Below are 12,803 nucleotides of genomic sequence, written 5' to 3'. Positions count from 1 at the left end.
ACTGACACTGGAGCAGAATTAATTTTAATATTTACACCTGTTCTACTGTCACACGTCAAAAGATCTTCTGTGAAAAAGCCCTGGCTTCCACTCCCTGGGTGTTTTACATTCTGCTAATGGTTCCTCCTCTCTGCTCTCCTCAAGCCTCCGGCCTGCAACCTGGGAATGGATTGAGGTCCCGCACCATCAAGAATGTTCAATCCCTTAAAAGAGGGGTAAGTGATAATATGTTAATCATAAACCTAATTATGAATAACTGTAATTAAAAAGAAAATACAACTAAATGCACAGAATTTGAATGTAGAAATTAAACGTACTTTTTTTTCATGTAAGTTTTATCTGAACAAAAATGCATTTCTGCTTTGCTTATTCTGTAAAAAAATGTTTTCATATCTGTGTAAATCGGCAAATAAACACAAAGTGTCTGTGAAAGGCTCCTTCTAGCTGATTTTTATTGACCAATCGTAAAACATGATGTCCTGCAGCAGCTGTGTGATGATGGCATCACACATATTCTTTCCTATCAATGAAGAAAAAATGTGGCAAATAAATTTTAAAAAAAACACAACATCCAAACAAACTACTAGTAGGAATTAGCAAGAGTCAGATGTTAACATAGTTTTGCAAAACAGCATGGACAGAAGAGAGAAGTAAAGCTAAAATTTAAGTATATTTGTAAAATGTATTTTCTAACTCATGGCTTGTCTTCAGTTACTGTTACAGTTTGATTCATTAATGAAAACATATTTACTGGCATTGATCTCCATTACTGGGGCACTGCACTTAAAAGAAACATGTTGCCATTAATTTGAAGCTACGTAGTTAGTTAACGGCAACAAAAAACAACAAATGTAGGGGCACTTATTAGTTGAGCAATTCTTCACAGAGCTGGGACTGGCCGTCTGTGCACCGTGAAATGTATTATACTGCAGCATATGTGCATGCATGTGACCAGCCCATACATACACACACACACACACACACACACACACACACACACACACACACATACACACTCTCACTCCCTGTCTGTCTTTGAGTCTATTTGTGTCTCTAATTGGCTCATTCACTGGGCAGTAAAAGGCTAAAAGCTACAGCTGTAGAGTATGCTTGACTGCATCTATCCAATAGATGGGGCTTTCCCGGCGCACTACGCACAACAATGCATGCACCATGGAGACGGAATACAATACAGAGAGAGAGAGAGGGAGAGAGAGAGAGCGAGTAGAAAGGTTATTTTACAAACACACACATACACACATATCTATATCAATATATATATCTATATCAATATAGATATAGATATATATATATGTATGTATATATAGTCTGCTGCTTGAGTCAGGGCCATTGAAACTCATATTGTTCGTAATCTCAGCAGCACTTAGACTTTAAATTTCACCTCATTCACCCCCTGTCATTAGGGAATCATAATCTGGGCTCCATGTGCTCAGACCCACGGTCATGTGATGATGATGTTTCACTCATTTGTATAAACTAAGCTGCTGGGGACACACTGCACTGTTTATTTTTAGCAGTACAGATAAATTCCAGTGTTTTAATATTAAGAGGGCTTAATCACACACCAGAGCAGAGAGGTCAGCGGTCATGACAGGCCTTTATGATGAGGCTTATATTGGCACATAAACGGCATGGGAGACCACAGACAACTTAGTTTGACCCAGAGTCTGTGGTGAGTGAACTGATCACCACCTCCCTCTGGGGCCAAAAACTCCAAAGGATTCCTGGCATACCACTGCTGCAATTACAGAGGTGGGGAGGAGAGAGGACATCACACCGCAGCGTGGCTACATGGGGGAAAAAAACGCATAGCCCAGAAAGGAATTATACAGGATGTCTGTGAGGTTTACTGTACATGTGGTATTCTCCCAAAAATGTAATCCATTACTACTCCCACTGACAACATAGATCCAATATTTACTGTTTAGTGCTCAGCACAGTTTTACATATAAAGTGTTCCAACGCAATGCTCCAGTAATGCTTTCAAATCCATACTCAGCGGCCTATTCTCTGACGAGCCTACTCAATATTGTTTATATATACTACAGTATGTGCATACGGGCGTGAGCGGTTGCCTAGCAACAGCTGCTGAAAGAGCTCAAGGAAAGACAGAAGACAGAAGAAATGCTGGCAGGGCAGATGTTGGGAGGAATTTCTAAAAGTGGAGCATTTGGGGCTGGCAGACTGAGACTGAGCAGAGACACTGTCATGTCTGGAAAGAGCAGTGCAGCCGGAGTAACACCACGTTTTCTCAGTTTGACTTTTACTCCCAATCCTACAGGTCTTCTGTGGCTGACCACACACAAGTGAGGTATATGGAATTTAGTCTGTGGTTCATCTTTAATGGTTAACCAAAGAGACTTGCATGTGCAGTTGTCAGAGCTAATAGCACGACAACTCATTTTTGAACATTGCCATCGTAACACAATATGTTTTGCTTGTGTCTGAAATCACTGTTGACTTTTTCTGTATTGAGCCAATCTTTCCCAAGCATTAGCCAAGAGCTGTGAGAGTCTGAACCCAACCATGAACCAGTTTATTAATGATGTGGAGTTACTCCATGTATGTTTGCTGTCATTTTACAGATGCATTCAGTATTGATGAATTTATGACTTGCCAAATATATAAATTAATAAGGTGTTTTTGTATATCCAGTACACATGAACCAGAATTATGTAAGACGGTTTTTCAGAATGACATTTTACAATTGAACAATGGTTCTTTGTTTGGTCCAATTACAGGTTTTGTCACCATCAGCAGATCCAGTTCTCTCAATATACTGTAAATCTTAATGGCTATTTTTGACATATATTATAAATTCATCCACAACCCTTTTTATGCAAAGGTTAAGCATAAATCGTCATTGTTGATCTTAAAAATAGTAAGTAAGGAACTCAAGGTCCACTTACTTGCTTTTTCATATGATGAAATGTCATATCTACAATAAGCTAGCATCAGGAATGACTGTTTATTGGTCACCAGTCCTGCTAACTGGCATGTCTTTTGAGAATAGACCACGCATGAATGGGAAGAACATGGAAACCCAACACAGAAAGGCCATTTAGGATTTTCCTGCAGTGGGGAAACTGTGCGGACTACTGAGCCAAATTTCAAAAGACAAGGCCAAAACAGGGGAAATGATGCCTTTCGAAAGCAAGTCCTGAGTCCTGGGACATGAAGTGGATATATGTGTTTTTATACTCGTCTTCAATGGTCTTCAGACTATATTTACAAAAGTCTAAAAACATACATTTTACTCAATGGGTTAATAATTTACTGTCATTCTTTCCAAAATTAAAAAAAAATTCATACAATGTTCAGACAGGGTCAAATATTAATCAGATCAGTTTCAGATTAACAGCACAGAAAACAATCCCCAATTTGAATGAAAAGATTACATAGAAACTAGAGCTCTATATTTCACTTCACTGCTTTCTCAAGAGGCAGTTGTGTGAAAAACCACTTGAGTGTTCAATAAAAAACACTCTGAATGAGCATCACAGAGACAACTCAGCATGCCATTTCATCTGAAGAGGTATGGGAGTACTACCTTGCAGCCCTCACAAGCGCTGACTCCATAGTGGTATCCAGAGGACTTGTCCTGGCAGACGAAGCAAGGCTTGTAGACTCTGGGAGGGGGCAGCGGGGATGGTGGGCTGGGGACGAGCTCCTCAGAACTGGTGCTCTGTGTTTCAATGGCTGCAAGAAATGCAAGCAGGAAGAGGAAGATGAAGAAGCTTGGTTTCAAATGAGTGAATGATTCATTTAGACATCAGGAACTGGGAAAAAAAGACAAAGCAAACATGACATAAAAAAAACTGCCTTGCCACAAAAAGAGAATTTGTTGCTGGCCTGAATACTTTGCCTCAGTGACTTTTTGGTTTGAGGCAGTTGGTTGACTGTGCTGTGAGCAACAAACAAACAACAAAATGTGTTTCCTACTACACTCCCGACGGAGCTCACATCATCATTCTGAAGCGGGATGAATCATCCATGCTTCCACCAGCCTCTCTGTGGATGATGACAACCTGTGGTTTGGTAAGTCAGTTGGTCGATTCAACACTTTTGTCCTGGAAAACTCTGAGCAATTAGGCTGCCTATCCAGGGTTTAACCCACATCTTCTCCCAACGTCAGCTGTGAGGGGCTCCACCCCCCCACTCTCAAAAGTTCAATTGACACAGATAAGGGATGGATGGATGGATGGATGGATGGATGGGAATCTAAGCAAATAATGTATGGATTGCCTTGATATTTGAAAATGTGTTGTCTTAAAGATAAAATTTTACTTTGTAATACTTTAGTTTATGACTAAATATACATATATATATATTTAAGATGCTCAGTATGGTACACATAACATTTGTCATCGACGAACTATCGATTTGCATGATTGGCTTTCGGTCTTTGCCAGAAAACGTTTTGGCAAAGACATGGAGGAAGAGGGGAAAGCCATGCAGACAAAATATATATTCTATTTGGTTAAAAGCAGTCTCATCTAAAAGAAGTTGAGGAATAAATTAAACAGTAGTGTTTGTGGAAGGTGTATTTGTAATTTTTGGTTTTCAGACACCAAAGTATTAAGAATACTTCAACATTCACGCTAGCGAGTCGCAGATCAGAACACGTTGAAACTGTACCAGACTTTGAAGCTATGCTGAGACGCAGGTGCTGCCCTCATGAACACAACACAATTTACATAGAAAATGGAGAGCAGTCTTTGCTAATTAGATTACATTCTTCCGTACTTCATCACAGTAAACTCAATTACTGATGGTGGGGGACAAGCTCTTATAATTACTGGACCCTCGTCCTTCTATGGAATTACCTGCAGGTGTAATCTAATAATCGGCCTCATTTTCCCTGTGTGACTTTTTGCACACGTTGAATTTGCAGCTTTACATTCGGTAACTTCAGTGACTCGAGGGAAGACTTAACAAGTCCACGGCCCATACAGCGCCGTGTATGAGGATAAATGTTACCTCTGTAAACAGGGATGAGAAATCGAGACGACCAGCAAGGTTAATTAAAATGAGATGATTTATCGATTCTCGCTCTTATCTGAGTTTGTGGAGAGGTTTGGGCACCAAGGAGAAGTCACTGTGACTGGTTATGAAACAGTGACAGCATCAAATACTTAAAAGTTCTGCAAAATCTTTAAGCAGACTTGCATAAAGTTGACATAATGGTGCTGTGTTAGGATTTAGAAAAGTTTGCTGGTCGGAATTTCAAGTGGTGTTCATCTTAAGAGAAGGAGAAGTCAGCCATGTTATTTCCTCCACAACTGCAGTGTGAGCTGGTTTCATAGGAAAGAGAGATAGACATTTGTCATCTCATTGCTCCAAATGCACCAAGTGCTTCCCCTCTGTTGTTGGCAGAGTGAAGTAAGAAGCAGCTTGCATGTAAAGCAGATGTATGGAGAGACACCATACTGGAGAAAAGCCAGGGGTCTCGGATCTAAGCCAAAGCCCTTGAATAGGAAAAGCAAAGGGGTGCATCTTTGCACAAATATAACTAGGTCTTATGTAACAAGTTCTAAATATTATAATTTAATCCGAACACATCAAGAAAACACCTCCTACTGTGCCTCAAAATGCTTTTTACCAACTGAAATTTACATTCTCACTTTGTCTGTAAGGAAACAAACTTTAATGTGTATATTTATTTCCATTTCCCAAAACAGAAAAAAACTTTACAACATATTTGTGGAGACAACTTAGGCTGATTTATTTAATTTTTAATATGTTTTTATATGTACACATAGCATTAACTTAGAACCATTGCCATTACGGCCTTACTACTGTCAGACTGCCCTCAGTGACTACGTGAATGCAGAAGGAACATACCTGCCTTTATATGAGGGGTAGATATATTGGCACACACAGTATGCAATGATATAAAAACATATTTAGGCATTTAAGCACTTTCCAACAGAAAATAGATTTTTGTCAACCAACCTGTGTTAGTAGAAATAAGCAGTGTTCACGCCAAATCTGCTTTGTGATGCTTCAGTTTTCTCATGCATACTTGACATTACAAGTCTCAACTGCCTATTTCAAGTCAAGTCCATTGGTAATGGTAATAGAGTGTCCACCTACGTAATTCTATAAGTCTTGGTCTTAGTTCATAAGGTAGGCCTACTGTATAACCTGAGCCAAGGTCAGTCCTGTATAAGACCAGTGTCTCTTCATATGTCCTGTTTCTTCAACAGGGTTGTCAGTCTGGTCGTCAGACTGGGGAGTATTTTAGTAATTGTCTAAACATCAGGAACAGGCACTTATTGAAGATGTCCCAAGTGTGAAAAGGTTGTAAGTTCACAAGTTGACAGGATCCCATTCAGTCAGCCATTGGTCGACATTCCTTAGCTGCTGACTGACACAAAGTGGCCCTGTAAAGAGGGGTATTTAGTTTAGTGTAGAGTTTAATTAAACTGCGCATTTGACCGAGTTTGAGACTTAACTCGAACAAGATCATCAATCTCATAGGTGTGAGTATCTCAAGTCAAAGTACTGTTTTTGTCTGTGGCGTGTTGATGTGCTTCCTGAAGGAAGGCACTGAGAGTCTTGGTATGGCCTGTCATCTATGTCATCACAGGCAAGTTTTTTAATGAGGTCGAGAGAATATTCCAGTTCCGAATCATAAAAGGCTGAGGCCTGTGCTTACGCAAAGTAGATCTGGGTGACAGACCTTCCCCGTGTCGTGCACTTGTCCCCAACACAGACACAAATTGTGTCCTGTTCACTTGCTCTGTTGCATTTGTTTATGGGTGGTGCAGTGGTGAGACTGAAATAACACGCACTAACAACTCACTCAACAGCCCTGAGCCCCTGTCTGACATGAGGGGCAAATGTCTAGCAAGTATCTCGCTGACAAACCTGCTGGCTGCAACCGGAAATAGAGGCTTCTCTCAGTACACATACACCGATCCACTTGGAGAAATATTTGACAAAGATTAGCAAGCGGCCCAACAAAATCCTCTCCTGTGTACTGCATCCCCATGGCTGTTGAGGCAAGATAGTAATATTTGGACTTTCCAGAGAATTCTTGTCCATCCGTTCAATTTGTTCCTGCTTTGGCACTGATCTCTCTAGCTTGTTAAATTCACTCAGCATATGTTAATCAGGTGCATGGACACAGCAAATGATGCCTCTCAGGACAAATTCTTGCTGTCAGATGGAAAAACCCTTTTCTGAAAATCTGGCAGATTTGTGTTCAACGTGTGAACTGAGTGCTGAAAACCATTTGCTACTCTCTTTTTTTAAGGAAATTAATGGCAGTTCATTCAGCATCTGAGGACTCCAGTATAGCATGATGCAATGCAGCCGTGATCACCCTTGGTTTGTTGCTAAGTTTGGGTAAACAAGGATGCAGGACAGAGCCGGAGTGTCAGGCTTGAGCTCTGGTGTAGGATTTTGTATGTAGAGAAGGGGGTTGCACCTTGGTCACAGCAGTTGCATATGAGGTTTATGGGGAGCAAACTGTTGTTTGTTTGATCCTAGTGTCTGAATATGCTATAGTAGGGTTCAGGTCATGTAGACTCTCCTGCAGTCATGCAACTTCTGCCTTTAGCTCCTGTACTTTCAAGGTCTAAAGTTTCCGTAAGTTTTGTAAGAAATACAACATCTCTTGAGAGATCCCATACCCATGTTAGTCACCAGTGTAAGTCTGCATGTCTGGATGGGATGTAATTATGTATTGATACTTTAAGTCACAAATACACCTCAAATATGCACTATTGTATTGTCTGAACAGTAGCAAAGGTTCAATCCCCTGCTCCTTCAGTGGAAGTGTTCTTAGGCAAGATACTGAACTGGGGATGCTTGTTTTTTTTCAGTTTTTGAATGGGTCTTCGATATGGTATTAAGGATACACATACAATTATCCACCATTGCAGGCACACAAAGAGAATATGCCCCAATGATCTTAATGCAGTATACAAACTTTGAACCCTTACTGGGGAATTAGCTTCAACAAGCTTATGCCTGAAATGTGATGTAGACTCCTCTAATAAAGCTGCTGCACATACACGTCCTCAGTCTGTACTCCCGATCAGTTTGCTGAAGAAGGGTTCAGACAAAGATGCCAATTAGAACGTGTGGTGTAAATGCTCATTTACACTGCCCTTACATACAGAAAGAGACACGTCCGTTGAAACAATGAGTACTTTACATTGGCTTGGTTGTAAAGCAATACGTCCACTTGAAGGCATTGCAAAGTTGAGAGGTTCTGACAACGACAAGCATGGTGATGGTGGAGGAGGTTATGATAATGCACCTCTTGAGATAGTGGAAAAAGTGGCCACATTGTTGACATTTCTTCCTCATGAACCTAGGGTCATCTCACTTTTGGTTACACTGCCCCTCATTATTTCGGGTGGTACTGCTCCATTCCATCTGTTTTGTCCGTATCCATAAGTTCCCGAAAGATGTTCACAAATATGGACGAAATTAAAGTAGAGTACGAACAGTGGGCTCCACCCGTATCTCACGTTCAGCCTTAAGTGGAGAGCTAGAATAGCTGGTCAATTGACAGACAAGGGAATAGGGGGATTCCACACTGGTTCTTTGTATTACAGAATTTAACACTGATCATACAGTACCAGGTCTCCAAGGCTCAATAATTGCTAGTTATACATGAGCAGCAGAACCAAGAGCAACTCATTACTGATGATATCTCCATCAAAGCAGTACACTTGTGAATAAAACCCCCTAACCCTAGCTCAACAAAAGAGAAGGAAGCACCACATTGTGGTGCTATTTAGCATTGCAGGAGAACCGTATAAACTACACAGGCATCGTCAACACCGTGATTGACTGGCAACATTTCCATGGGTGCACTATGCCTCTCGCCCAGTATCAGCAGGCTCCATTTGCACCACAGCCCTCAAGGATAAGCAGGTACAGCTAATGGATAGATGGATGTGACATATACTGAGAAGGTTACTCTTAAGTTTCATTTGCAGTAGCATTCAATTGCAATTCTGATAAAGACATAGAGGGAAAAAAATGTATACCATTGTAAAACAGATCACAGGTTAGGAGATAATTATACTCGTCCTTGCCTCTTCACGGCCTGTTTTTTTTACAATTCTATGTTTAACTATATAAACCTCTGGTCGCCCTAGCCGATTGTCATATAACAAAAAGTGAACTCCTCTTCCTTTGTAGATCCCTCAGCTTTAGAGCACCCTGCCTGACAGTTTTGACCATTTCTCCTTTGTGTAACCTACGCTTTATTCATTTTTTATTGTAATCATAATCTTGTCTTCCCACCCCCCCACATTTTATTCACATTGCTGTGTTTAACTGCAGCAAGCTTTCATTGTCTCATTTCACAATCACTCAGTTCACAGTTCACTGTGGTTATGGTCGCTTGAAAAGAATAAAAATGGCTCCTTTTCCTCACAAGCTCCATTCATCCACTTGTCCCTTTTCCACAAAGAAAAGCAATATCATATAACCTCCCACATCAAACATATAATAAGTGAAACAAGGGACGTGAGATGATGATGAGGATGTATGACTACTGGAGCACAAAAACTGTATATTTGCCTTCCCCATGCTATGTAGAACACTGAAGCATATATCTACATGAAATATTATTTTGCTAAGGATATGCCTCTGTAGTATTTGTAATACACTGAGGAGGGGCAGAGCCAACAATTCAACCCTGTGCCGATTTGAAACTCATGGCTGCATCTGGAAGGCAGTGTGACCACATGCAAACAGATGGGACACATAAACATAGACGTATTATACCTCGGAGTGTGTGTGGGTTTGGGGGGGGGGGGCTTCACAGAGTACCTGTATAGTGGTATATGGGCCCTATCAGGTGCAGAGGAGCCTTTTTCCATTTTCTGCATGATTAAACTTTGAGTCGACTTCGCTGCATGTTAACATACACAGAAAGCTCCATTATAGGAATAAAGGCTGGTGACAGACAAGCGCGCACGGCGGGTTCTGGCTTAAGAGCAGGCAGAGAAAAATGTGTGGCTGCCATGGTGGCTGAACCCTTAGCCTCTGGCTGAACCTGCCAGAAGGGTCAAACAGGAAAGCACACACTCCCTGCTGGAGGCTGCAGGCTGAATGAGGGGAAAGTCTAAAGAAAACAGCGCCACTGATTGGTCTGTCCACTGGGACCGAGCCCACTGACAACAGCACTGATACGCAACAGCTACTGATACTGTCTTTTGTCAAGTATCAGTCAGTAAGAGGGATGAGCTCAGAGAAACACAGCTGATGAAAGTGCACACTGACTGATAAACTTTACCCTAAAAGTTTAATTTGTAATGACTGAAAATATGACATGATAATCTTATATCTCTGCATGGGACTGGTGTGACTTTAATTTATTTAAATTTAATTTATCAATGACTTTATGTAAACATGGAGAACCTGTAAGAAGAAGAATTGAAGCCAAAATCCCGGATATGGGAGCTGCCATCTTGTGCTGGTGATGTCATTTGCAGCCAGAGTCTTTGCAATGGTTATCAGGGGTGGAGCTAAGTCCCCACCAGCCCATCCAAGTGGCCAATTGAGAGTCAGTCTCAGCTGTCAATCATGACGCTTTAGTCCATTTATTTTTACAACATCAAATAACTAATTAAAAACAAACTTAGTGGAATGATCACTCGAACACACATCAGTGTGACAACAACTATACCTAAAATGACAGAAACCATCTCTGGGAAAAATGTACTTGACTTTTTAGTTTAGTTTATGTCTTATCCACTAACAGTGAGGAGGCATGGTTTATGGCCTACACTGCAGCAAGCCACCAGGGGGCAATTGCAATCTCTTGGTTTCATTTTTAATGTCAATCATGTGCCATTACTTGTGACGTTGACCAAGTTTGAAGATAATTTAGATCTGGGTCTTATTTTTGTTCTTTTGTTAGTTTAGGAGTTAACATGATAATTAATAATAATGAAAGTTGGTATACCCTGAAAGATCGAGAGAACACAGCTAAGGTAAATATAGTCGGTCAAAGCAAAGTTAACTGAAGAGTCAGTCTTTTTATAAATGAACTTAAATTAGTTTGCGCCCTCAGTGACTGTTTCATCTTCCAGTTTCAGTTTTTTTATTCTGAGTTACTGATTTGGCACAAACTGTTGCAGGGACATCAGACTGTCACTGGTTGTGAGATGAGCTTTACTGTCACACAAACTGGCTTCATGCATCCATGGAAACAATGAACTCAAAAGAGGCTAAAACATACAAAAATGTTAAGGAGGAGTACAGAGTTATTTTTAGAATAAAAAAAAAACATTTTACATTACACAAGTCAAAGAGAAATATGCAGCTTTACATTCGCTCTTTTGTTATCTTAAGCTGCGCCTCTGTAACCTTAGTATTAATGTAATTGAAATCAGTTCAGACATGATCTTGTCTGCAGATTTGCAGATTGTTCTGTACAGGTTTGTGAAACATTTTACATTACACATTGAAATAAAAAATATTGATTTAAACTACATTTAAATGACGTTCAAATAATAAATCCTTTAAAGAATTAGCTTATCAAAATTCAGGGGAAAAAATTCTCCCTTTCAATTTTCAGAACCTCCTGTCTACGAAAGAAACCGTCCCCCTGGAGACTGTCCACAGTGAGGTCTGTGGATCATACTGGGAGCATCGCCTGTGGAAAGAGATGTCGCTGGAGGCGATCTCAAAACCTGCACATAGAAACCACCCCCACTAAAGGTGTGAATGAGATTTTTCTTTCTCTCTTTCTTTGGAATTTGAATGAAGCTTTGGAACATTGACGCTTGAATATTTTCATGATGTTTCACATCATCTGTTCATAGTGACACTCAAAAATGAAGGCACCACCCAAGCACTAACACTGTTCAAGCCCCAAAAAAACTGCATTGGGATTTGAGATTATTTGTTAAATAATGTAGAAATAATCTGCAGACCTGCAGCATTGTCTAAACATAAGAATATCCTCATATCCAGTTTCCCCATTCTGAAAACCAGTGACATGTACGATGACATGGTCCACACAACCACACGGCAGATGGTAAAGAACCTGAAGCGAAGTCTGTCGCAGCACACAGGCAATTCAACTCGATATCACAAAGGAAATTAGGACAGAGCTGTTTCTGCTGCAAATAATGGAGGGAAAGGTGCACTTTAAATCTAAATGCTTAATTTAAATTTAAATTTAAAAAAAATCAATTCAACACTAGAGCCATAAATCGCAGTGATTAAATTAAACCTGACAAATTATAGAAACAGGAAGGAGGAGAGAAAGAGAGCAAAACCAGGAGGGGGTAGAAGAGAAAGGGAAGCATTTCCTGAAGCTCTTATTTGTGTATTTGGTTTGTGTTAAGGAAAAAGCTGTGGTGATTTGGGTGTGGAGCGGTGGGCATAGCCTAAGAGGATTAGAGGAATAGGAATAGCAGTCAGTGAATTCAGTCCTCCTCCTCCTCCTCCTCCTCCTCCTCCTCCTCCTTCTCCTTCTCCTCCTCCTCTTCTTCTCCCTCCACTCAGCTGACGCTCCATCCAGTCTGGAAGTGTTTTTCCTCCAGGTTTTTCTCTGCAGGAGTGCCGAGCGCATAGCTCGCATACAGCAGGCCCAGTCAGAGGAAATAGTCAAAGTTCACTCAAAGTACACCAAATTAGAAGCAGCTTTGCACTGCCCTCCAATGTGTTTTATGGAGAGGGATATTTAGAGGAGCTTTAAACACTCAAGGGGAAAAGAAAACAACAACCAACAGTCATTTGACTTTGGGTCTTCTGGGGAAAAGGAGAATGGTGGGAAGGCTGCTTTTCATCAGGGCTTC

At 40.7% G+C, this 12,803-nt stretch overlaps 1 protein-coding gene across 1 annotated transcript in view; it reads right to left on the bottom strand.

The window, feature by feature from the left end:
• The window catches only part of LOC118125146 (retinoic acid receptor beta), a 77,200-nt gene that overhangs the window by 57,932 nt on the left and 6,465 nt on the right, over positions 1-12,803 (bottom strand). Inside the window, exon 2 of the mRNA XM_047344244.1 lies at positions 3,572-3,720. Within this exon, the coding sequence (XP_047200200.1) occupies positions 3,572-3,720 (149 nt within the window). The remainder of the gene's footprint in view (positions 1-3,571; positions 3,721-12,803) is intronic.

This window comes from Hippoglossus stenolepis, chromosome 17 (assembly GCF_022539355.2).
Source record: "Hippoglossus stenolepis isolate QCI-W04-F060 chromosome 17, HSTE1.2, whole genome shotgun sequence".
NCBI classification, from domain to species: Eukaryota; Metazoa; Chordata; class Actinopteri; order Pleuronectiformes; family Pleuronectidae; genus Hippoglossus; species Hippoglossus stenolepis.
This window is presented reverse-complemented; position numbering and strand designations above follow the sequence as displayed.